At 41.7% G+C, this 26,311-nt stretch overlaps 2 protein-coding genes, 1 long non-coding RNA gene and 1 other non-coding gene across 7 annotated transcripts; 1 reads left to right on the plus strand and 3 right to left on the minus strand.

Annotated features, from left to right (window-relative positions):
- Positions 1-375: 375 nt before the first annotated feature.
- On the minus strand, positions 376-3,679 carry LOC110529824 (uncharacterized). 3 transcript variants are annotated; one of them, XR_005052862.2, is made up of 4 exons: positions 3,485-3,679; positions 1,100-1,322; positions 758-793; positions 376-661 (listed from the first exon to the last, which is right to left on the minus strand). It is a non-coding gene; the product is annotated as an uncharacterized LOC110529824 (long non-coding RNA). The 3 variants fall into 3 exon arrangements; XR_016497763.1 differs by lacking the exon at positions 3,485-3,679 and adding an exon at positions 1,990-2,091 and having other exon boundaries at positions 1,108-1,322; XR_005052860.2 differs by lacking the exon at positions 3,485-3,679 and adding an exon at positions 1,990-2,091.
- Positions 1,452-1,738, minus strand: LOC118965663 (small Cajal body-specific RNA 13). Its single transcript, XR_005053041.1, has one exon.
- Positions 2,294-14,598, plus strand: LOC110529823 (glutaredoxin-related protein 5, mitochondrial). The gene is made up of 2 exons (XM_021612381.3): positions 2,294-2,766; positions 12,009-14,598. Exons 1-2 carry the CDS (start codon positions 2,457-2,459, stop codon positions 12,179-12,181), a joined length of 483 nt encoding a protein of 160 aa, XP_021468056.1. The 5' UTR covers positions 2,294-2,456; the 3' UTR covers positions 12,182-14,598.
- Positions 14,599-17,099: 2,501 nt separating this feature from the next.
- Positions 17,100-26,206, minus strand: ints9 (integrator complex subunit 9). 2 transcript variants are annotated; one of them, XM_021612383.3, is made up of 16 exons: positions 25,848-26,206; positions 25,373-25,500; positions 24,868-24,928; positions 24,708-24,770; positions 24,425-24,564; positions 24,042-24,128; positions 22,574-22,694; positions 22,236-22,482; positions 21,863-22,043; positions 21,559-21,619; positions 21,194-21,365; positions 20,814-20,938; positions 20,488-20,655; positions 18,591-18,689; positions 18,307-18,444; positions 17,100-17,598 (listed from the first exon to the last, which is right to left on the minus strand). In XM_021612383.3, exons 1-16 carry the CDS (start codon positions 25,854-25,856, stop codon positions 17,422-17,424), a joined length of 1,977 nt encoding a protein of 658 aa, XP_021468058.1. In that variant the 5' UTR covers positions 25,857-26,206; the 3' UTR covers positions 17,100-17,421. The 2 variants fall into 2 exon arrangements, with proteins under 2 accessions (XP_021468058.1, XP_090099402.1); XM_090243276.1 differs by having other exon boundaries at positions 25,373-25,516; positions 25,848-26,002.
- Positions 26,207-26,311: the final 105 nt, after the last annotated feature.

Below are 26,311 nucleotides of genomic sequence, written 5' to 3' on the forward strand. Positions count from 1 at the left end.
CAATGTCAAATATAAAATGTCAGGACGACAACTGAAGTGGACTAGACAGTTGGTTAGCGTAGTTTCAGAGGGTGTGCCTCAACTCTAACCCTGTCCAAGTGCATATTTAGCTGCCTGGTGAAAGTCTTCCGGATAGCTTCCCTCTCACCTGAGAGACGTTTGATGATGTGCCATTCTGTTATTGTCACAGACACTGCAGAGAAAGTTCACACTGAAATAAAAACGTGCAATGTTTTCATATGGGCTGTTTTGAACACTACCGTGCCGTAAAGGGGGCAGAGAGTAGGAAAGGACAGGCAAGATCCACAGGTGATGGTGCAATGCACAATAAATATGAAATAAGGTCAAATGTGAATGCATATCCATAACAGTCTATTAAAATACAATCTTTTTTTTTTTTTGATTTTATTGAATGCGATTGTCTCCCTTCAACATTGATTAAAAAAAAAAGATCAGATAGATTTCATCAAGCCAAGGAGTGATAGGAAACAGAATGTTTGAGGAAAAAGATTTGGGTATCAACAATGAAAGGTCTATTAAAATATTCAAATTAGCTTGAAGCACATTCAGTTGGCGACCACTTATTTCTCAAATAGATTCTTCGGTTTCAAAGAGATTTGCATTCGTCTGCCTTGCCATCAGGACGCTTAGATGTCAGACCCTAACATGAAGAATATCCACATTTTACATTGCTATTATATTTGTTCAGGCTGTAACAATGTCTAATAAGCTGTTTGATGAGAATGTGTCCACATACCTTTGGTCATGCATTCAAACTTGTAGTAGACTATATCTATACAAGAAAAAAATGGAGTTTATATGCAGATATATAGACCATGCCTCTTGTTTGTTGAAAATCTCAAACTTATATTAATCAGAAACACAATGCAGAAGGCTCAAGGGAAATTAGCAAACGTCAATCTGAACCGTTCTGATCTGGATTAACAGCTGAGGAACATAAAACTACAGTATGTGGCTGCACAGATTTTGCATAAATATAATTACACTTGACAATTTCAGAAGCCCTCAGAAAATGCACGCAAAAAAGTAACCTGAAGTCAATTCTGAAGGTAACTATTGAAAAAAGTTCTACACGTACAGACATACTCTGGTAGCAGCTTCAGAGGGTGGTGTGCGTCTTCATCCAGATTACAGAAGTAGGTGAAAAACGTTTCCATAGATGTGTTTGAACTTGTGGAGATGTTCTCTGTTGACTGGGTAGGAGAAACAGACTTCCACAGTCCAGCTGTACTCTGATCCTCATACTTCACTGTGAGGGATCCCTAAAGGACAGGAGAGACCACTCTGACACCCACCATGATCTACACAGAGAGAGAGAGAGCGCAGGGGTTATAAAAAGTATGACAAAGGTAATTGAATAACAAATCTGGGTCAGCAAACAGCTGGTGAGGGCCAGAGACTGGATCCCAACTTTACAGATACTAGTAATAGAATGTGGCAACTCGACAGTGCATGACAGGAAAATCTTCCCCTTGCAAACAATGTCTGGTTACCGCAAATTGCTTTTTCTTCCTGCTTCAAGAAAGGTGACGGTACATGTGGTTCCGTCACCGCCGTGGAAAGCAGGGTTCTCCGTAGAGAATCTGTCCAAGGAACATCGCACGTGAAACTCCTGAACCTCCAGAAGTCACGCCTTAGCTTCCTTATTTTAATTTATGCAACCTTGTTTCGCCACAAGCAATTGTCCTTGCAAGAGTATGTCACAAGGTTGCAAATGACTGTGCATCTTTAGCATGTTACACGACCAGCAAGACAGGCCCTGGGGTGTAAGTATTAGTCTAAACTAATATTCAGGTCCCCCCCAGAATCGGCGTAATGAATACGCCCCAATACTTACCTATAGCTAGCTACCAACATACTCACAAACAAACCCCAAACTTTCTCATAAACTTGTGTTGTGAAAATATATAAAGCCCCGTTTTCATAGCAATACAACTAGTATAGAGCTCCTCATAAAATTTTACAAACCCGTGTTGAATGAATGTATGCATGCATGCATGGCTCCTCTTTTCATTCTTCGTTTAAATTGTTCTCCTTTACCGGAAGCGGAAGCCCCTAATGACGTCGCATAACCGGAAGCTTATTTTCACATATTACGTTAAAACGTTTAAGAATTACAAATTGTTAGACGATTCTGTTTAAAAATGATCTAAGTAATAAGTATTATTAAATAAATTGTTTTCTTAAGTTATTTCTTTACCCACACTTGTGTAACGACTGTTATTTCCGTTTACGTGAACCAATGGCAAACGTGTCGGAATTTATGCTGTCCAATCAACGCTCAGATGTAGTTGCTTCCATCTTGGCACATTGAGGTGGATGTTTGCGCCTGAACTGAACTAAAAAACCTATAGAGTTTGTACTGTCTTTGGCTAAACTGTGTTGCTGTCTGTCTATAATTCAACACAATATTTTGCTAAAGTCTAACGAAAACCATGAACAACCTAATTCGGTCAACTGTTCGCTGTTTTCGGCTGAGTTCGTCGGTTTATCTACCGAGGCAAGTTGATGGACAAAATGTGTCGTTGCCAACATTGAAGTCTTCGGCCCGGCTCATGTGTTCGGCGCCCTTACAGAAAGATCTTGGCGATATGGTGAAAAAAGACAAGGTGGTGGTGTTTATGAAAGGGACGCCTGCCCAGCCGATGTGTGGCTTCAGTAATGCCGTGGTTCAGATCTTGAGGATGCATGGTGTGAATGAATATGCTGCATATAACGTGTTGGATGACCAGGATCTCAGACAAGGTCAGTACAGCTAGCTACCGTTACAGCTATAACGTAAGCTATAGCTACTGTCACTTTTTACTTCCTATCCTACAGTACTAGCCTACTTGTTTTTTTGTGTTTTTTATCTCGCCTGATATATTTGAACTTCTTAATAGAAATGGTTTCAGTAAAATGACTAATCTATAGATGTGTATGCTACATCACCTTGTCCAAAAGTAGTTGTGCGCCTTTTAAAATGCTATAGTAGGTTCACACAGTTTTATCTGTGTTCTACAGCAGGACAAAGAGGGCGCGGTTCATGTCAACGTTAAGACGACTCATGCACTGACATTTTATTAGGCTTTTTGTAGCAATTTCAGTGACTAGGATAGTATTCTTCATGTTTACCATGGCTGTTGCTATTCAATGGGTCTAGGAGAGACATTGTGTAGCAGCCTGAACATAGGGAAATGCCTACTTCCAACATGAGTGTGTCAGTTGTGGTAGATTCATCTTGCAACACCGGCCACACTGCTGAAATTGGGACATAAACCTAAAGATGGTGCCGTACTGGAGAGTAGCTGTTTTGCGAGCTCCGACCCAACTTTGCTAATTTGTGATTATTTAGCTATTTATTGATACTTTATTTTCACGCAATGTATCCGCTATCATTTCTTAGAACCGACAATAACTTTTGAACATCAGATCGGCAGTTACTTAACTCAATTCAGACTTCGACTCTTTCTGTAATTCCTACCCAATTTTCGGAGTATCCAGGAGGAAACGCAGGCGTTAGAGGCAAGAGAGGAGGAGTCCCTTCGAGGTTAAGGTAAAACCGGCCACCTCCTCCCTCCATTTTATTGGCCAATCACGTGATAATAACATGGATGACCTCTGATCGCGGATTAGCCACCAACAGGACTCTTGTAACTGCAATATTCTCTGCTTTTCTGAAACAAGATAAACCCCGTGGGGAGGAGTTTGCGCTCGAGTCAACACACCATTTGTTGTAATTGAAACGGCAATGTAAGTCTTGACCCATTGTTCACCCATCTTGGTATGCCTGATGGTCAAATGCCGACCCTTCTACCTACTAAGGGAGTTTTCAGCTGTTATCATTACTGTTGTTTACATTCCACCTCGGGGCATGACAAATGACAAGCTGGCAAGCTGGCACTTAACAAACTGTACAAGGTTATAAATAATTAGGAAAGCTTGCACCCGGAGGTTAACTTCTTCTTTGAAGTTTTATGGCAGACTACACCTATTGGTGTTTTGCCACCACCTACTGTATGGGATATTGAAACCATCCCACTCCTTCAGTCACATTCAAATCACATCCTTACACCAGCTGCCTGTGAGGACCGAGCATTCATCGACAGGATTCCTTGTAATGCCTCTGCAGCAAAGTCCCTGAGTCCCAAAAAACGCTCAGCCGCACTCACAATGATGTCTATTTTCTCTGTTTCCCCCTCTGTTTGCGCTGTGCAGTTGATAACCAAAGTAATAAATGCAAACAAAGTCCACCGTAACATGCAACATGTCAGGAACCATCTTGTCTCTATTCTTACTACCATTACTTCTTCAACTTCATGCCTTTCTTCTACTCTTCTCAATGCCTCCGGATAGGAGACATTCTGGACAGACCTTATTCTTGCCACTTCTATCTCCTTCACCCTAACAGGACACTTCAGAAATGCAGGTGCATGTTCACCACCACAATTGCAGCATTTAGGCTCAGCTGTCATATAATATTCCTCCTGTCTACATACACATGACCAAATCATTTACATTTGTCATTGTATTGGTTTGGGCACGAAGGCACTCACAGGGAATCTCATATAACCCAAATACACATAAGGGAGAAACAATGGAATGGATGAAGTGGGCTTCCTCACTCCGTCTACCATGTTGGTCATTCATTGTGCACCAACAACTTGATCACACTCTTCACGTACAGTGCCTTGCGAAAGTATTCGGCCCCCTTGAACTTTGCGACCTTTTGCCACATTTAAGGCTTCAAACATAAAGATAAAACTGTATTTTTTTGTGAAGAATCAACAACAAGTGGGACACAATCATGAAGTGGAACGACATTTATTGGATATTTCAAACTTTTTTAACAAATCAAAAACTGAAAAATTGGGTGTGCAAAATTATTCAGCCCCCTTAAGTTAATACTTTGTAGCGCCACCTTTTGCTGCGATTACAGCTGTAAGTCGCTTGGGGTATGTCTCTATCAGTTTTGCACAACGAGAGACTGACATTTTTTCCCATTCCTCCTTGCAAAACAGCTCGAGCTCAGTGAGGTTGGATGGAGAGCATTTGTGAACAGCAGTTTTCAGTTCTTTCCACAGATTCTCGATTGGATTCAGGTCTGGACTTTGACTTGGCCATTCTAACACCTGGATATGTTTATTTTTGAACCATTCCATTGTAGATTTTGCTTTATGTTTTGGATCATTGTCTTGTTGGAAGACAAATCTCCGTCCCAGTCTCAGGTCTTTTGCAGACTCCATCAGGTTTTCTTCCAGAATGGTCCTGTATTTGGCTCCATCCATCTTCCCATCAATTTTAACCATCTTCCCTGTCCCTGCTGAAGAAAAGCAGGCCCAAACCATGATGCTGCCACCACCTTGTTTGACAGTGGGGATGGTGTGTTCAGGGTGATGAGCTGTGTTGCTTTTACACCAAACATAACGTTTTGCATTGTTGCCAAAAAGTTCAATTTTGGTTTCATCTGACCAGAGCACCTTCTTCCACATGTTTGGTGTGTCTCCCAGGTGGCTTGTGGCAAACTTTAAACAACACTTTTTATGGATATCTTTAAGAAATGGCTTTCTTCTTGCCACTCTTCCATAAAGGCCAGATTTGTGCAATATACGACTGATTGTTGTCCTATGGACAGAGTCTCCCACCTCAGCTGTAGATCTCTGCAGTTCATCCAGAGTGATCATGGGCCTCTTGGCTGCCTCTCTGATCAGTCTTCTGAGCTGAAAGTTTAGAGGGACGGCCAGGTCTTGGTAGATTTGCAGTGGTCTGATACTCCTTCCATTTCAATATTATCACTTGCACAGTGCTCCTTGGGATGTTTAAAGCTTGGGAAATCTTTTTGTATCCAAATCCGGCTTTAAACTTCTTCACAACAGTATCTCGGACCTGCCTGGTGTGTTCCTTGTTCTTCATGATGCTCTCTGCGCTTTTAACGGACCTCTGAGACTATCACAGTGCAGGTGCATTTATACGGAGACTTGATTACACACAGGTGGATTGTATTTATCATCATTAGTCATTTAGGTCAACATTGGATCATTCAGAGATCCTCACTGAACTTCTGGAGAGAGTTTGCTGCACTGAAAGTAAAGGGGCTGAATAATTTTGCACGCCCAATTTTTCAGTTTATGATTTGTTAAAAAAGTTTGAAATATCCAATAAATGTCGTTCCACTTCATGATTGTGTCCCACTTGTTGTTGATTCTTCACAAAAAAATACAGTTTTATATCTTTATGTTTGAAGCCTGAAATGTGGCAAAAGGTCGCAAAGTTCAAGGGGGCCGAATACTTTCGCAAGGCACTGTATATACTTTGCATTTACTTCTAGCCCCACCCCAGACAAAACACCTTTAATAGGCGCCCTGATTCGAAGAGCCACACAGGATACATTCCAATCCGACATCTTCTTGATGCACAAAACGCGCTCCTTCTGTTTCATAGAAATGCAAAAAAAATAAGCCCTCTTCTTGTTATTCTCATCGACGCCACCTTATCCAACACACCTACGGTTTTAATAGTGACTTCAAATGGATCTCCCAGGTAACAATATCGATTTTTAAAAAACTTATTCCAACCAAAAAGACTTAACTAGGTTTGGATTTACTAGTTTCCACTAGAGGTCGACCGATTATGATTTTTCAACGCCGATACAGATTATTGGAGGACCAAAAAAGCCGATACTGATTAATGAAGACAATTTTTGATTTGTTTTTATTTGTAATAATGATAATTACTACAATACTGAATGAACACTTATTTTAACTTAGTATAATACATCAATAAAACTAATTTAGCCTCAGGCAAATAATGAAACGTTCAATTTTGTTTAAATAATGCAAAAACAAAGTGTTGGAGAAGAAAGTAAAAGTGCAATATATGCTATGTAAGAAAGCTAACGTTTCAGTTCCTTGCTCAGAATATGAGAACAAATGAAAGCTGGTGGTTCCTTTTAACATGAGTCTTAAATATTCCCAGGTAAGAAGTTTTAGGTTGTAGTTATTATAGGAATTATAGGACTGTTTCCCCCTATACCATTTGTATTTCATTAACTTTTGACTATTGGATGTTCTTATAGGCACTTTAGTATTGCAAGTGTAACAGTATAGCTTCCGTCCCTCTCCTCGCTCCTCCCTGGGCTCGAACCAGCAACACAACGACAACAGCCACCATCGAAGCAGAGCAAGGGGAACAACTACTAGAAGGCGCAGAGCGAGTGATGTTAGCGCGCGCTAACTAGCCATTTCACTTCGGTTACACCAGCCTCATCTCGGGAGTTGATAGGCTTGAAGTCATAAACAGCGCAATGCTTGACGCACAACGAAGAGCTGCTGGCAAAATGCACGAAAGTGTTGTTTGAATGACCACCGCTCAGTCAGATACTTAGATACTTGTGTGCTTGTATGCTCAGACAGATTATATGAAACGCAGGACACGCTAGATAATATCTAGTAATATCATCAATCATGTGTAGTTAACTAGTGGTTATGATTGATTGTTTTTTATAAGATAAGTTTAATGCAAGCTAGCAACTTACCTTGGCTTACTGCATTCGGGTAACAGGCAGTCTCCTTGTGGAGTGTAACGAGAGAGATGCAGGTCGTTATTGCGTTGGACCAGTTTATTGTAAGGTTGCAATAATGGATCCACCAAGCTGACAAGGTGAAAATCTGTCGTTCTGCCCCTGAACAAGGCAGTTAACCCACCGTTCCTAGGCAGTCATTGAAAATAAGAATGTATTCTTAACTGACTTGCCTAATTAAATAAAGGTATAAAAAAAACTTGGCGCCCAAAAAATCGTCCATTCCGATTAATCGGTCGACCTCTAGTTTCCACTATCATCTCCTTTTGCATTCACCAGTGTAATCCAATTCTTCTCACTGTCATCTATGCTCGACACGTCATCTAATTCAAACAGAACATCCGCTTCCGCCAGGCTGCCTTCCTTGTTGCTAGTAATTTATTTCTGCGTCATTAAGACGCTTGATTCCCTATTTCCATTAACAGGTCCCCTTCGCCAATAGGGGCGACAAAGTCCACTGTTACTCTACCCACAAGCAAGCATACAAGGTCCTCCATATCGGCAAATCAGATCATGACTCCGTACTCCTGCTTCCTTTTTTACAAGTATACCCTCAAACAGGAAGTACCCGTGATTCGCTTTGTTGAGAAATGGTAATCAGAATTAGACATTATGCTAGTGCTGATTGGAATATGTTCAGAGACTCTGCCGATAACATTGACGAACTAACCACCTCGTCCCTGGCTTTGTTAGGAAATGCATCAGCGACGTCCCCACAGTGAAGGTTCGCTGCTTCCCCAATCAAAAGCCCTGGATTAACACCGGTTGTCACTAAGATAAAGGACAGGGCTACCACACACAGGACTATCGCAGATAACAACTCTGAGGCTACGGCTGAGGACCGGAACAAATACAAGGCGTCCCGCTATGACCTCCGCAGTCATCAAACAAGTAAAAGGACCATCTAGGAATAAAGGCTCTGACACCTGACGCATGTGGCAGGTCTACAGTCTATTACGGATTACAAAGAAAGACCCAGCTGTGATCTGCCCAGCGATACCGCTACCAGACGAACTGAATGCATTTTATTCATGCTTCGACAATCACACCGTGATGTGCGTGAAGGCCACCACCAACCTAGAGGCTGATCTCACTCTGAGGCCGTCGTGAGTAAGGTCTTAAATCATGTCAATGTAACAGTACTCTTCTTGCGTTGTGTACAATCAATTATCGACACGAACTCCAACTTGTAGCACCAGTCATGGAGATTTATTCTGATAGAAACAGCACAAAATTGCACGTCGTGCAATGCACGGCTCACCATCCAACTCTGCACCTACGCACGCTGGTTTGGTGCATGTTCACTGGGGATGTAGTTACCAAAATAATACAATTACAATATAATATCTTTAACAATGTACTTGATAGGAACAGCACAAAATGCATGGCTCACCATCCAACTCTGCACTCACGCACTGTACAAAATATATGAACCCCCCCACCAGACACAGTAAGTTGCTAGCTAGTATTAGCGGGAATTCTTTACAACAAAATGCACAACAAATATTCTCCAAAAAACGCTGCATCTTATGTGTGATGTTCGAATAATATTTACAAAAAAATTGATATAAGTTGTACATTGAAATCATCACTTGGGAGTATAAAAATCACTTTTGACGTACAGTGCTTTGCAACCAACAACTTACCGCTGATTTGGTGCTTGTTCACTGGGACGATTCTAACTGAAACATCCTCCCTCGTAAGCAAGCTACACAAACCAGCCAATAAGATGCCATGTTGAGTAGGTGAAGGCAAGACAAAACTAAAAATCAAAAACCCATTGGCTAAACAATAAAGTGGCAAGGGGAATCACCAATATAACCCTGTTACATCAACACTCAAGGCCGCGGGGCTGGACGGTAATTCCAGGGTGCGTTCTCAGAGCATGTGCAGAATAGCTGGCAGGCATATTTACGGTCATTTTCAACCTCTCTTTATCTCTGTAATCCCCACGTCTTAAACTGACCACAATCATTCCTGTTCCCAAGAACACTAAGGCTTCATGCCACAATGACTACCACCCTGTAGCACGGACATCTGTAATCATGAAGTACTTTAAAAGGCTGATTATGGCACACATCAACCACAACCTCTCCCTCAACGTCAGTAAGACCAAGGAGTCCACACACGTGCACAGTCGTGAATAAGGCATGAAAGGTTTGGAATGGGCCCTCAAATCCTCAAAGGATGGGAATGGGCCCTACAAAGGGTGGTGTGGACAGCCCAGGACATCACTGGGGCCAAGCCCCCTGCCATCTAGGACCGCTAAATCAGGCGGTGTGAAAGGAATGCCCGGCAAATCGTTAGGCTCCAGCCACCCAATAGACAATTCTCTCTGCTTCCGCACAGCAAGAGGTACCGGTGCATCAAGTCTGACATCAACTGGCTCCTGAACAGCTTCTATCCCCAAGTCACAAGACTGCTGAATAGCTATTAAAATGGCTACACAGACTATCAGTTGACACTTTTTTGCACTGTCTCTATGCATACTCACAGAACTCTACACACTCGCGCACACTGACACAACGACACACACTCCATTTGCTCAAACACAACATGCACACACATTTATACTGACTCTACACACGCTCACACACACTCACATACATACAATCATCATATAAGCGGCTGCTACTCTGTTTCTCATATCCTGATGCCTAGTCACCTTACCCCTATAAATATCTATCTCTATTGCTCCAGTATCCCTGCACATTGTAAATGCTGTTTTACAACTGTATATAGCTTGCTTGGTTCTTTCTTGTGTTCTTATTTTTATTTCTCATGTGTTCTTGTTCTACCTTTTTTTTAATGTTATTTTTAGTATTATTGATTACAGCATTGTTGGGTTTAGAAAGAAAGGCATTTTGGTGTACTTGTGCATGTGACATTTAAAACGTTAAAATAGAGGTCGACCGATTCTGATTTTTCAGAGCCGATACTGATTAATTGCCCGAATTTTATAATTGTTTTGTATATATGTATTTGTAATAATGACAATTACAGCAATACTGAATGAACACTTTTATTTGAACTTAATATAATACATCAATAAAAATCGATTTAGTCTCAAATAAATAATGAAGCATGTTCAATTTGATTTAAATATTGCAAAAACACAGTGTTGGAGAAGAAAGTAGAAGTGCCTAATGTTCCATGTAAAAAAACTAACATTTAAGTTCCTTGCTCATAACAAGAGAACATATGAAAGCTGGTGGTTCCTTTTAACATGAGTCTTCCATATTCCCAGTTAAGAGGTTTTGGGTTGTAGGAATTATAGGACTATTTCTCTCTATACCATTTGTATTAAATATACCTTTGACTATTGAATGTTCTAATAGGTACTATAGTATTGCCAGCCTAATCTCGGGAGTTGATAGTCATAAACAGCGCTGTGCTTTAAGCATTGCGAAGAGCTGCTGGCAAACGCAGGAAAGTGCTGTTTGAATGAATGCTTACGAGCCTGCTGCTGCCTACCACCACTCAGTCAGACTGCTCTATCAAATATCTAATCAGAGACTTAATTATAATATAATAAACACACATAAATATATGAGCCTTAGTTTCCAGATTTGACCATATTAATGACCTATCATTTCGAAAACAAAACATTTATTCTTTCAGTGAAATACGGAACCGTTCCGTATTTTATCGAACAGGTGGCATCCTAAATATTGCTGTTACATTGCACAACTTTCAATGTTATGTCATAATTATGTTAAGTTCTGGCATATTCAGGTCTTTGTTAGGAAGAAATAGTCTTCACATAGTTCGCAACGAGCCAGGCGGCCCAAACTGCTGCATGTACCCGGACACTGCTTGCACAGAACGCAAGAGAAGTACCACAATTTCCCTAGATAATATTGCCTGCTAACATGAATTTATTTTAACTAAATATGCAGGTTTGAAAGAATATACTAGATTTTAAGAAAGGCATTGATGTTTATGGTTAGGTACATTGGTCCAACGACGGTGCTTTTTTCGCGAATGCGCGTGTTAAATCATCACCAGTTTGGCGAAGTAGGCTGTAATTCGATGATAAATTAACAGGCACCGCATTGATTATTGCAACGCAGGACAAGCTAGTTAAACTAGTAATATCATCAACCATGTGTAGTTAACTTGTGATTTTGTGAAGATTGATTGTTTTTAATAAGATAAGTTTAATGCTAGCTAGCAACTTGCCTTGGCTCCTTGCTGCATTCGCGTAACAGGTGGTCAGCCTGCCACGCAGTCTCCTCGTGGAGTGCAATGTAATCGGCCATAATCAGCGTCCAAAAATCCCGATTTGTTATGAAAACTTGAAAATCGGCCCTAATTAATAGGCCATGCCGATTAATCGGTCGACCTCTACTTTAAACATAATGGAAGTGTTGGATGGATATTGGTAATAGTTACACATGTGAACTCTAATTACGTGTCTCTCTTACAGGAGTGAAGGACTTCTCCAACTGGCCCACAATCCCACAGATCTTCTTAAATGGCGAGTTTGTGGGCGGCTGTGACATCTTCCTACAGATGCACCAGAACGGAGACCTGGTAGAGGAGCTCCAGAAGCTGGGGATCCGCTCTGCACTGGTGGACGCCGAAAAGGAATCCAAGTAGACAAACCCGTCAGTCGATGTCCAGTCCAGAGAAAGCTAGAGGTGGACTGTATTGTCCAGTCTCTGGTTGACTTTTAGGCCCGTTAACCCTGCACTTGTGTAGATCTGAGAAAATTGGTTAGATATACTTGTAAGCCATATAGGGGACGCTCCACCTTGTAAGCCACATTGTGAAAGTTCTCCAAAGACATTGGCAAGGTAGAGCTATTCGAATGTTGTTACATACATTTTAGTCATTTAGCAGACACTCTTATCCACAGCGACTTACAGGAGAAGTATTTAGAGTGAAGAGCCTTGCTCAAGGACACAGACAGATTTTTTCACCAAGTTGAGTCAGGGATTCAAACAAGCAACCTTTCGGTTTCTGGCCCAACGCTCTTAAACACTAAGCAACATGTCCAGTAATTTCAGATCTACACAAGAGCCTAGGGGGATAGGGGCTAAGGGTTGATTTGGGATTGGGCATTTGAAGTGGTGGCTGAGCCCCAGTGTCCCTTCCACAAGCCCTATAAGAAGGTGTGTGTGATACTATAGAACCTGCTGAAGAACAAACTGCCCTCAGGTGACTAGGATATGAGATGTCAAACCAACACCCATATGATACCTCCAAAACCCACTGCCTGTACAGTGCCTTCAGAAAGTATCCACACCCCTCGACTTTTTTCTACATTTAGTTGTTACCGACTGAATTTAAAATGGATTAAATTAAGATTTTGTATCACTGGATTACACACAATACACCATAATGTCAAAGTGGAATTATGTTTTTAGACATTTTTACAAAATAATTCAAAATGAAAAGCTGAAATGTATTCAACCCCTTCATGGTAAGCCTAAATACATTCAGGAGTAAAACATTTATTCGGTTGCATTGACTCACTGTGTGTAACAATGGTGTTTAACATGATCTTTGAATGACGACCTCATCTCTGTACTTCTAACACACAATTATCTGTAAGGTCCCTCAGTCGAGCAGTGAATTTCAAACACAGATTCAACCACAATGGCCAGGGAGGTTTTCCAATGCCCTGCAAAGAATGGTACCTATGATGGGTAAAAAAAATGTTAACACAGACATTGAATATTCCTTTGAGCATGGTGAAGTTATTAATTACATGTTGGATGGTATATCGATACTCCCAGTCACTACAAAGATACAGGGTCCTTCCTAACTCAGCTACTGAGGATGGATCAACAACATTGTCTTTACTCCACAATACTAGCCTAAATGCCATGGTGAAAAGGGGAAGCCTGTACCGAATACAAATATTCCAAAACATGCATCCTGTTTGCAATAAGGCACTAAAGTAAAACTTCAATAACTGGTCAGGAAATATCCTGAATACAAAATGTTATGTTTCGGGCAAGCACAACAAATCACTGAGTACCACTCTTCATATTTTCAAGCATGGTGGTCTCTGCATCATGTTATGGGTATGCTTGTCATCGTCAAGGACGAGGGAGTTTTAAGGTAAAAAATAAACAGTAGAGCTAAACACATGCAAAATTTGAGAGTAAAATCTGGTTTAGTCTGCTTTCCAACAGACACTGGGAGGCAAATTCATCTTTCAGCAGGACAGTACCCTAAAACACGAGGCCAAATATACACTGGATTTGCTTACCAAGACCACATTGAATGATCCTGTATGGCCTATTTACAGTTTTGACTTAAATAGGCTTCAAAATCTATGGCAAGACTTGAACATGGCTGTCTAGTAATGATCAACAACCAACTTGACAGAGCTGGAAGAATTTTTAAAAGATTAATGTGCCATTATTGACCAATCCAGGTGTGCAAAGATGATACTAAGACGTATTGACTCTGGTGTGAATACTTGTGTAAATGAGATTTCTGCATTTCATATTCAATACATTTTCTAAAAACATGTTTTCACTTTGTCATTATGGGGTATTGTGTGTAGATGGTTAAAGGGGAAAAAACTAAAATCCATTTTGAATTCGGGCTGTAACAAAATTTGGAATAAGTCGAGAGGTATGAATACTTTCTGAAGGCACTGTATATGTTAAGTTTTCAAATATAGTATCTCACGCTTATTTTCACTGAAGCATTTGTAGGTCCGCTCAAACGCAATAATCCACTTCCTCTTTTCTTTCTTCCTCAAGATGTTCACTTACCGGTATTTAATTAGAGAAGGGAAAAGTAATGTGATGGGTACCTTGCTTTTTGTCTTGTCTAATTTGTCAACTCAGTAGTCATGTCAAGGAAGGAATGAAGTACGGGAGGTTACACTTTTTAATGTATTCAAAACAGGGCCCTACTTCATGACAATCAATAAATTTTCACCTGCTGCTTACATACATGTATTATCTAATGCTCATGTAGTACACTGTATATTTAATATATTTTACATTTAAAGGATATATGTATTTGATCAATTAAATATTTTACAACACAAATGGCAGTGTCCTGGAAATTCTTATTTGGATTATGTTGCACTCTCAGGTGCTTTTCAGGATATGGGTAAAGTATTTTGAAGTTGGTTTACATGTCTACTGCTCTTGAAACAATTGCTTAACATTTTGTTGCCAGAGGCGCTGGTTGTTGCTTTAGGGATCTCTGTGCCCTGCCTGTAACATGATCTAGCCTAAGGGAAATACTTGAGACGATATGGCCTATACCTCCACCTGCTCTCTCAGTATACAGTTGAAGTCGGAAGTTTACATACACTTAGGTTGGAGTCATTAAAACTCGTTTTTCAACCACTCCACAAATTTCTTTATCAACAAACTATAGTTTTGGAAAGTCGGTTAGGACATCTACTTTGTGCATGACAAGTCATTTTTCCAACACTTCTTTAGACAGATTATTTCACTTATAATTCACTGTATCACAATTCCAGTGGGTCAGAAGTTTACATACACTAAGTTGACTGTGCCTTTAAACAGCTTGGAAAATTCCAGAAGATTATGTAATGGCTTTAGAAGCTTCTGATAGGTAAATTGACATAATTTGAGTCAATTGGAGGTTTACCTGTGGATGTATTTCAAGACCTACCTTCAAACTCAGTGTCTGCTTGACATCATGGGAAAATCAAAAGAAATCAGCCAAGACCTCAGCAAAAATTTTGTTCACCTCCAGAAGGCTGGTTCATCCTTGAGAGCAATTTTCAAATGCCTGAAGGTACCACGTTCATCTGTACAAACAATAGTACGCAAGTATTAACACCATAGGAAAACGCAGCCGTCATACCGCTCAGGCAGGAGACGCGTTCTGTCTCCTAGAGATGAACATACTTTGGCGCAAAAAGTGCAAATCAATCCCAGAACAACAGCAAAGGACCTTGTGAAGATGCTGGAGAAAACAGGTACAAAAGTATCTATATCCACAGTAAAACTAATCCTATATTGACATAACCTGAAAGGCCGCTCAGCAACGAAGAAGCCGCTGCTTCAAAACCGCCATTTAAAAAAGCCAGAGTATGATTTGTAACTGCACATGGGGACAAAGATCATACTTTTTGGAGAAATGTCCTCTGGTCTGATGAAACAAAAATATAACTGTTTGGCCATAATCACCATCATTATGTTTGGAGGAAAAAGGGGGAGGCTTGCAAGCAGAAGAACACCATCCCAACCGTGAAGCACAGGGGTGGCAGCATCATGTTGTGGGAGTGCTTTGCTGCAGGAGGGACTGGTGCACTTCACAAAATAGATGGCATCATGAGGAGGGACAATTATGTGGATATATTGAAGTAACATCTCAAGACATCAGTCAGGAAGTTAAAGCTTGGTTGCAAATGGGTCTTCCAAATGGACCCCAAGCATACTTCCAAAGTTGTAGCAAAATGGCTTATGGACAACAAAGTCAAGGTATTGGAGTGGCCATCACAAAACCTCAATCCCATAGAAAATGTGTGTGCAAAATTGAAAAAACTTTGCGAGCAAGGAGGCCTACAAACCTGACCCAGTTACAACAGCTCTGTCAGGAGGATTGGCCAAAATTCACCCAACTTATTGTGGGAAGCTTGTGGAAGGCTACCTGAAATGTTTGACCCAAATTAAACAATTTAAAGGCAATGCTACCAAATACTAATTGAGTATATTTAAACTTCTGACCCACTGGGAATGTGATGAAAGAAATAAACGCTGAAATAAATTACTATTATTCTGACATTTCACATTAAAATAAAGTGGCGATCCTAACTGACCTAAGACAGGGAATTGTTCTAGGATTAAATGTCAGGAATTGTGAAAAACTGAGTTTAAAATGTATTTGGCTAAGGTGTATGTAAACTTCTGACTTCAACTGTATTTTGTAACCTAAAAGCTGGTTCTATAGTTTGTTTCCACACCGAGGCTTATCAGCTCCATCCTGTTAGGGGAACATCAAAATCATGACAACTAAAATAAACTAACTCTTCTGTTCCAATCGGTCTTGCTCCAGTCCCGAGCCAAAACCTGGCTACAGACCCGTTCACTGAAGAAATGTGGACTTGGTCATGTCACGAGTTGAAGCTATAACAATTCTTTTCCCTGTAAATTGTGAAATCTAATCATGCATAATGGTTGAGCTGTCCTTTGTTAAAGCATTTGGCAGTGATGTACTTTGACTAAATGGAGCCTATTCTAGTATTGTACTCTATCAGCATGATCAATCTGGTTTTCATGACCTCCAAGTGACAGTATTGAGGAACTGCAATTATGGAATAAGGAATTCTACAAAATGGCGTCTGTAAAGCACCGTCACACCCTCCTGTGGAATCCGGAGGAATTTTCACTTCCTCCTTGGTGGAGAGAGGACAATTGACTTCTCACTGTTTGTTACTTTACCCTAAAAAGACTCAAATGAAAGTGTATTTGCTAGTGAATACAGGACTCTTCAGAACTGATTCTAATATTGGTCCTGGACATTTTTTTGTGTGTGGGATGATTCTTTTAAATCAATAAAAGTTACTAACTTTTTCCTTAATGTAGTTTATTACAAGACTATTTATAAAAGTACTACCTGCTTACATACAAAACAAACAACAATGACATCACCAGCTGAACAGAGGAGACAAGCCAAGGAAGCCACTTCCAGCTAATGCAGTAGAGAAAGTGCATGTTTGAGATTGACTACATAGGCAGTTGGTGACTAGATGGACTGATCTACCAATTATAATAAGTAGTCATTTAGAATGCCAGATTTGCAGAACAGTCCATCTGCAGTTGCCAACTGCAATGTAACACTCAAACGCGCACATTGAGGATAAATCGGTGCCGTTGAAGTCGGGGGAAAGGTCAGAGTTTCATGAGGAAGCGCAGCACCAGGTCCCTGAGAGCGGTACGGAGTGGCTCGTTGTCGTCACACACAATGTGTGTCCCGTCCTCCTCCAGCTGGATCAGGGTGTCCTCGGCCTGCAGGTGCAGAATGTGGCCGTCTGTGGTCTCCTCTACCTTGACCTCCGTGATACCGTGCTGGGAAGGAAGAGAAAGGAAGAAGACCGCTGAGCCTAAATGGGTGCATATATGAAGAAACCGAAGTGCAAGGCAGAAGCTCTCCTGAGCCAATTGGTAGCTTGGAGGGAAAGCTATCACCATACTGTTTACATGAACCCTGTCTCTTAAGATATGCTGATGCCAAAGGAATAGGGGAAAGGCATACACATATGTAATCAGTGTCCAATGCTTTGAAGGTGTCCCGCTCACCCAAAATAAATGGACACATCCACTGATCATGTGACATGATTTTTTCTTATGTTTAGACTCAATAGCGCATTGAAGCCAAATTAAGTCGGTTAAGATGGCATCTCATGGCAGAAATAACATGCGCAGTTTGAGCTATTCCAGGAAGTGATGTTGCGGGCTAGCTCAGTGCTGCCCCCTCATTGAGTAACTCAAGTTGAAGTCCGACCAGGGTACTGCAGGCTGCCATTAGCAACTATATTATCCTTATAACCTCTGTGTTCGATTCTAAAATAATCAGTTCAAGGACATACATCTGGTGTATTAGAAGCAACTACTGGTACCGTGATTGTCTTTGAAAAATGTATTTATTTACACAAAGATTGCCATTTACTATAATGGGGGGCCCCGTTTCCTGCAAGCAATGACTGCAGTACTGCGGTCGGCCTTTAACCTCCATGGCTTCAATAAGAGGGGGCAGTCGTTCTCCCCTGTTCTCACCTTGTGTAGCATGGCTAAGAAGGCTTCCAGGGGTACAGCTCCACTGAGCAGGGGTTTGGGGGCCAGCACTTCTGGGGGCTCCTCTACTACACGCTTCCTCTTCTTACTGGGGGGCAGCGGAGGGGGCTTGGGGACTGGCTGGTAGCACACAGACAAGATAGTTAGTGGTGTATACATCACAGCTTTGCTGCTGATACTAATGAATTTTACTTTCTGGGCAATTTACTTTTTCAACACATAATTACGCACACACACACACACACAAAACCTACACTCCCACTGACCTGCAACGTATGCTTGTTATCCTTGGACTGCAGAACTGCGGACACAGTTGCTACAGAGATGCCAGGTTTGATCTCAGAGGGCACTAGGGATTTGGCCAGCTACAGAGGGTAGGGGTTTAGAGACTGTTAGAAAAAAAACTAAACAACACCCTAATGTTCCATATAGTGCACACTACTTTTGGCCAGAAGAGGTTTATATATACAGTGGGGCAAAAAAGTATTTAGTCAGCCACCAAAGTTCTCCCACTTAAAAATATGAGAGAGGCCTGTAATTTTCATCATAGGTACACTTCAACTATGACAGACAAAATGAGAAAAAATAAATAAATCCAGTAAATCACATTGAATGATTTTTAATGAATTTATTTGCAAATTATGGTGGAAAATAAGTATTTGGTCAACAACAAAAGTTTTTCTCAATACTTTGTTATATACCCTTTGTTGGCAATGACAGAGGTCAAATGTTTTCTGTAAGTCTTCACAAGGCTTTCACACACTGTTGCTGGTATTTTGGCCTATTCCTCCATGCAGGTCTTCTCTAGAGCAGTGATGTTTTGGGGCTGTTGCTGGGCAACATGGACTTTCAACTCCCTCCAAAGATTTTCTATGGGTTTGAGATCTGGAGACTGGCTAGGCCACTCCAGGACCTTGAAATACTTCTTATGAAGCCACTCCTTCGTTGCCCGGGTGGTGTGTTTGGGATCATTGTCATGCTGAAAGACCCAGCCACGTTTCATCGTCAATGCCCTTGCTGATGGAAGGAGGTTTTCACTCAAAATCTCACGATACATGGCCCCATTCATTCTTTCCTTTGCACGGATCAGTCGTCCTGGTCCCTTTGCAGAAAAACAGCCCCAAAGCATGATGTTTCCACCCCCATGCTTCACAGTAGGTATGGTGTTCTTTGGATGCAACTCAGCGTTCTTTGTCCTCCAAACACGACGAGTTGAGTTTTTACCAAAAAGTTATATTTTGGTTTCATCTGACCATATGACATTCTCCCAATCTTCTTCTGGATCATCCAAATGCTCTCTAGCAAACTTCAGACGGGCCTGGACATGTACTGGCTTGAGCAGGGTGACACGTCTGGCACTGCAGGATTTGAGTCCCTGGCGGCGTAGTGTGTTACTGATGGTAGGCTTTGTTACTTTGGTCCCAGCTCTCTGCAAGTCATTCACTAGGTCCCCCAGTGTGGCGCTGGGATTTTTGCTCACCGTTCTTGTGATCATTTTGAACCCACAGGGTGAGATCTTGCGTGGAGCCCCAGATCGAGGGAGATTATCAGTGGTCTTGTACGTCTTCCATTTCCTAATAATTGCTCCCACAGTTGATTTCTTCAAACCAAGCTGCTTAGCTATTGCAGATTCAGTCTTCCCAGCCTGGTGCAGGTCTACAATTTTGTTTCTGGTGTCCTTTGACAGCTCTTTGGTCTTGGCCATAGTGGAGTTTGGAGTGACTGTTTGAGGTTGTGGACAGGTGTCTTTTATACTGATAACAAGTTCAAACAGGTGCCATTAATACAGGTAATGAGTGAAGGACAGAGGAGCCTCTTAAAGAAGAAGTTACAGGTCTGTGAGAGCCAGAAATCTTGCTTGTTTGTAGGTGACCAAACTTATTTTCCACCATAATTTGCAAATAAACTCATTAGAAATCCTACAATGTGATTTTTTAATTATTTTTTCTCATTTTGTCTGTCATAGTTGAAGTGTACCTATGATGAAAATTACAGGCCTCTCATCTTTTTAAGTGGGAGAACTTGCACAATTGGTGGCTGACTAAATACTTTTTTGCCCCACTGTAGCTAGCCCCGATTTCCAGGCTTCTTCAAAACAGCAGAGTGATGAACGAGACTTAGGAGTATAGAAATGTCAGACAAGTGTGTTGCAACAGGGCCTACCTCTGGCAGCAGCTGGATGCGTTCCCAGCGGCGTCTGAAGGGTAGGCCCAGCACAGAGCAGCGGCGATAGGGCATGGGAGGGGGCTGCAGCTCCAGCATCAAGTCTGAGCGGTGGGACTGGGCTGGTGGGGGCTGGGTGTACTGCTCTGGACACACCACATGGAGAGGCTGGGAGGGGAGGTTATGTGCAAAAAGGTAGAGGATTATCCATGTATAACTGTGGTTGATTTGAACAAACTCGGTATCTCTTCACTTTCATTTTGAACTCAACATAGATTCATTCACTTAAAAAAAAAAAAGTTACAGATATTGAGTGAATTGAGTACCTGGACCTCCTTGAGCAGCTTGGAGACCTGGTGGAAGTTGAGGCGAGTGTCAATGGGGCAGTACACACACTTCATGGCTAGGGGCTGGTACGGTGCTAACGCATCCAGGTAGGAGAAGTCTGGTTCTATGGGAGTAAGAGAACCATTTCAACAGTTCATTTATTAGACCACATATTTTAGGCACAGACCGTAATGAAAGGCGCCTTGGGACCACGGAATCTGGCGTTTTGTTTTATATTGTCTACTAATTATATTTCTTATAGACCACAAAGCTTTAAGGGCAGGTCAAGTCTCTTGTGACAGACTATCTAGCTAGCACAAGATTAGGGACACGGTACCATGGCTGGCAACTTGCCATGTTCTGGTACAGTTGTACTCACCAGTGAAGATTATAGTGTTGAGGCTGGATTTGCCCCACAGTTCCATGAAGTGCACCACGTCCCCGAAGCGAAGAGATGGGTGTCCGGTGAACACCACACACGGTTGCCGGAACTCACTGCTGAAGTCGCCATGGATACTGGGGTAGTGCTTCAACTTGTTCGTCTGAATCAGCTAAAACATATATAGACACAAGTGTCAGAGATAGGCCAACATACAGCTAAATTATAAAGAACATTTTGGTTAAAATGTATAAAGTTATGGTAGATTGAGTAAGTCAAAGATGCAAATGACCTGCACGGTGCAATGTAATTTCATATGGCAGCAACTCTCTTTAAAATGAATGAATTTAAAGACAGAGCCTTACCTCAGCGTGAGGGAAAGGAGGTTCTGGAAGGTAGACCTTGGACTGCTTATTGTGACAAAGCCTGTTGGACGTGTAGGGAGAGGGGAAAATACTTATCTCCAGGGGCAAGTTTTCTACCAACAGTCATTTTGTGTTTAATCCAGGTTAACCTTTTTTACAGGTTTGTCTTAAGATTATTCTTTTTTTTAAATAATAATAATTACAAGAAAGAGATGGCAGGGTGAAATCTACAGACAGCTCAAAAAGCACTGGTCATAGAAAGAATGTGCTAGAAGAATTGGAATTCTATGGCTCTGGATCTCACCACTCTGCGAAGATCTGTGAGAACTCCAAAGAGCTGTTGGCGACGGGCGAGATGAAGTAGAAGGGGGTGGAGCCTAGATTGGCGTTCTCTATGAACTGGTAAAGACACTCCAGGAGATCATAGATCACCCCCGAGGAATAGCATGGCACCAGCACGTTGCCACCAGCACGGATCGTCATGGCTACAAGCACAACAGACAGTTTGGTCCGACACAACGTCATAGGTCAACCTGTAGTTAGCTTTCTGTGTACCTGTCTAAAAGCAAAGATTAGGTAATTGCACTGTTGATGGAGCAATGGACACTGATGACAGCCAATGACCATAGGAGTTGGCAAGACAGTACAAACCGATCTGGGAACAGGACACCACATACCTAGGTTACTGCAGAAGTCCCCTAGCATGCCATCTGGGTTGGCGGTTGGCATCTGTGTGAGGCCCGTCAGAATCAGAACGTCACTGTTCTTTAGGGAGCTCTGATCCATGGGCTGTGGATGTGTGGTGAGGAGGGAGGAGCCAGAGACATACGAAACCTTCTCATAATGTGATTGGATGATCCAGTTAGAGCTACCCAATGAGTAACCAGAGCTCAGGGGTGTGACCTGCACGGCGCCAAACAGCTCCTGGAGAGAGAAATTATAAAAGTTAGCTTAAGTTATTAGGTGAATTAGTGTGTGTGTGTTTGAATTATAGTGCACAAGACGGATCTCTTACCACTTTCTGCGAGTAGCCCACGAGCTGCACCTTGCTGAGAGCAGAGTTGACATCCTGCATACTGTAGCATCTCTTCCAAGTCGACACTTCAACAGCATCCTTCAGCGGGCCAGGGAGCAGCCTAAACAGACATTCAGTCTCTATATCAAGGGTCTTTAATCTTTTCTTGCCCAGGGACCCCCATCATCTTAGCAAATAAGGACAAGTAATCAACATTTTAAAATGAATAGATTTGGTACATAGTTTCATTATTTTGACCTCCCCACATTATAATTAGAAGAAATGTAAACTCTAACATAGCCTGTTAGCTAGAAACGTAACTCCAAACTGGAGAAGTACATTTCCTGAAGAAAATGTGTGTGCTTGCTAGCTTTAAAAAAACAAAAACGTATTTATGATATTGAAATAAGTTGCAGTAGTGGTAGTGACTGCTTAAGTAATGTTAGGGACTGGTTATAGCTGGAAAAGTAGTTAGACAGAGAAATGTATTGACTGACTGAATGGCTAATTGATTGGATAGGATTGCCTGAACATGTGAAAGTTGAAAATGTAATGGCTAAACTCAAATGCGAGCATGTCATTTATTTTAGAATGCGTTGTTTTGAATTATAATGACTCAACTGAAGCCGGGCTGGTGTGTTGTCTGCTTTGACACCTCGCTCAATTAGAAGGCTTCTCTATTTTTGCGTTTTAACGATGGCGCTGTATCACACAACACATAAAAGGTCATTATTCACATCTTTCAAGCTCATTTGAATTGGAAGAGGTAGCTAAGGCTTGAGGCTTTACCATACATGCTAAATTAAACCAATTCCTCCACTTAAGGAAACACAACATTGCTACCGGCAAAGATGGTTGAAGAATTGGCCTATCCTGCTAGTGTAACCGGTGAGAAATGGCTAGCTAGTTAGCGGTGCGCGCTATTAGCGTTTCAATCGGTGACGTCACTTGCTCTGAGACCTTGAAGTAGTTGTTTCCCTTGCTCTGCCGCGGGGCTTTTGTGGAGCGATAGGTAACGATGCTTCGTGGGAGGCAGTTGTTGATGTGTTCAGAGGGTTCCTGGTTTGAGCTAAGATTGGGGCGAGGAGAGGGAAGGAAGCAAAACTGTTACACTAGCATACAGTCAATACTCTGCCTGTCCCGTCTTTTCCACCTGCCTCACTGTCTGCTTCTGGTGAGTTTTAGCTTTACTGTTGGCGAGTTATTTTATCCCAATTAATGCAAATGTATATTGTTATAGTTGATCAAAGTTTATAAGAATTTGAAGTTAGGATAGCCTGAACGTTTTAAAGTTGATCTTGTAGCTTAATTGGCTAAGGAGTAGGAGCATTTTGAATAGCTACCACTGTGTTTCTATTTCTCATGAAAATAGTGTGCTCTCAGTTTGTGAATTACATGTTTATCATAAATTGACATATCCTAAACTAATACATGGAGGGCATTGGTCAGGCCTGTCACCAAGCCATACCTTTGTATTTCCTTATACTTCCAGCAGGTAGCAGACTGGGCCTTGGGAACTCTCTCCATGAAGTTTACCAGCTCCTCCATCAGAAGTCTGAGGGCAGATGGGTAGAATCAGCTGGTGATATCCAAGATCCCCTTGAAATTTTTTCTGGAATGTTTCCATTCTAATGATTCTAGAATGTTATTCTAAAAAGTGAATTGCTAGAATCACATTCTAGAATCACTACATTTTTCTCCAATGTTGCCAACAAGTCTTTACATTCCCTGTGTTGCCAATCCTAGTGATTCTAGAATGTGATTTGCCATTTTTCTGAAATTGTTGCCAATTCTAGAATGTGATTCTAGAATGTGACAGATGATTCTAGTCACGGCAGTCACCCTCCCTACCTGCCGATCTGCAGCGTTGGTTCTGTGGCATACACAGTCCCAGTGAAGCCGGTGTGCTCGGTGATGTAAGGCAGGGCCATCATACAATGGTAGTTGGAGATCAGGATGACGTCTATGGTGGACAGGTCCAGCAGCTCTTTCTGAGTGAGGAAGATGGACAAGGACACGATAAGTAAGACTACCACATTAACATGGGATGATGTTACCCACAGTGAATTATGAAGTGCCCAGGATAATTGTATTTATAGGTTCAAGGTCTGAATTATATCCAGGTTTATATTACCTCAGGGAGACAGAACTCTGGCTGTGAGTCTACAAAGACGCGACCTGCACACTCTTTCAGCTCCTGAAGGTAAACATGTGTGGAGGAATGTTGGTCAACTCAAATTATGAATAAATCCATAGTAGATGAAATAGACATGAAACAAAATGTGACCTCATACCTTCTCAAGGTTTATTGTGCCATCTTTAGACACCCATCCAGGGAGCTTGGAAAGCCTTGGGCTGGAAAAGAGAGAGGGTACTCGATCATCACGGCATGGCAGATGTAGGGGGAAATATGTCTTAATGGTAAATGTCTTTAATGTTAACCTAAGGGGTTATTTTTTTGGGGGGGGGAGATGTAGCCTCAATGCTAGCCTCGTTGAGAACCAGGCTTTCATAAATGGGAGTCATGACAACAATGTGGTTTTCGAGGTGTGAAACGCGAGACCACCCCAATGCTAACTGCTTTGTGGCCGATGTACAGCAGCACTCTTGTGAACCACAGGCTGCTGCTGAGAGGACGGTTCATAATAAGTAGGGAATAGACATGAATAGGAACCATGTGTTTGATGTTATGTATTTGATACCATTCCACTTATTCCGCTCCAGCCATTAGCACAAGCCCATTCTCCCAAATGAAGGTGCCACCAGCCTCCTGTGTTGTGACCATCACTTTAGTCTCACCTGTGCACCAGAGGCAGTGGTAGAAACTGCAGGACAGAGGTCGTGTCCAGCCCACAGTCCAACATGATGGTGGTGGATTTGAATTTGAGGACATTGCAAGGCAGGGTGGGGTGACCTGACAGACAGTACTGGAAGAAAGAGATGCTACACACATGTTATCTCTCAACAGGCATGATAGCGAAGTTAGCTAGAACAACAACAATAGCAACTTGCATAGCAAATGCAACAAAAAAACGGTCTTGTCAATAATTGGTTGCTGGCCTGTCAGTGTTCAAAAACGTGCAAATGTGTGATAACTAATTGCAGTTCGTTAACTGTTAGCAAGGTAACGTTAACATGCTAGTCATGGCAAACAAAAAGAGCTACCGGTATTTGGCTAACCAGCTAGCCTAGCCAAGAAGCCATATCAACTGCATTAGCATACAAAAGATTGTGTATGTTCATGGTAAATTCTCCTCATGTTGGATCAACTCACCAATTTCATCTTTATCGATTATAATGTAGACAAATCAAGTCTATCTACAGCATTGTGGACAATTCTTACTTTTGGACTACCGCTTTGTTGCAAACATAAATTGTTGAATTTACCACCCCCTACAGTTGTGGAGTACCAAGTGTCCTTGCATGAAAGAGTTCATCCTTGACCTGAACACTATTGGGAGAGTGGCTATGCATATTCATGTGATGAGGCTCGTAGCGTAGCATCTCTCCATTGACTACAGACGGTCGACGTCTACAACCCTTATTCAATATTCAAATATTGATTACAATAATGAGATGTATCCACCAATCCAAAGAAATAACAGGCGGAAGCTAAACAGCCCGCCGTGCCGCTTTGTGGTCAATAACTGCTATTGTTAGGGGACAGATATGTATCTTGACAGTATATCCATAATATTTGGATACACGCGAAATTAGTTAGCTAACGTTACATTAATT

This window comes from Oncorhynchus mykiss, chromosome 8 (assembly GCF_057628025.1).
Source record: "Oncorhynchus mykiss isolate SJ-2025 chromosome 8, ASM5762802v1, whole genome shotgun sequence".
NCBI lineage: Eukaryota > Metazoa > Chordata > Actinopteri > Salmoniformes > Salmonidae > Oncorhynchus > Oncorhynchus mykiss.

What these genes read in the sequence shown, in the direction of transcription:
- LOC110529823 (XM_021612381.3), top strand. Translation starts at nt 2,457, where the DNA reads ATGAACAACCTAATTCGGTCAACTGTTCGCTGTTTTCGGCTGAGTTCG. An exon ending in TGACCAGGATCTCAGACAAG is followed by an intron (nt 2,767 to 12,008) that starts GTCAGTACAGCT and finishes TCTCTCTTACAG; the next exon opens with GAGTGAAGGACTTCTCCAAC.
- ints9 (XM_021612383.3), bottom strand. An exon ending in CAGAGTTCTGTCTCCCTGAG is followed by an intron (nt 24,565 to 24,707) that starts GTAATATAAACC and finishes TTCCTCACTCAG; the next exon opens with AAAGAGCTGCTGGACCTGTC. An exon ending in CTCCTTTCCCTCACGCTGAG is followed by an intron (nt 21,366 to 21,558) that starts GTAAGGCTCTGT and finishes TATATGTTTTAG; the next exon opens with CTGATTCAGACGAACAAGTT.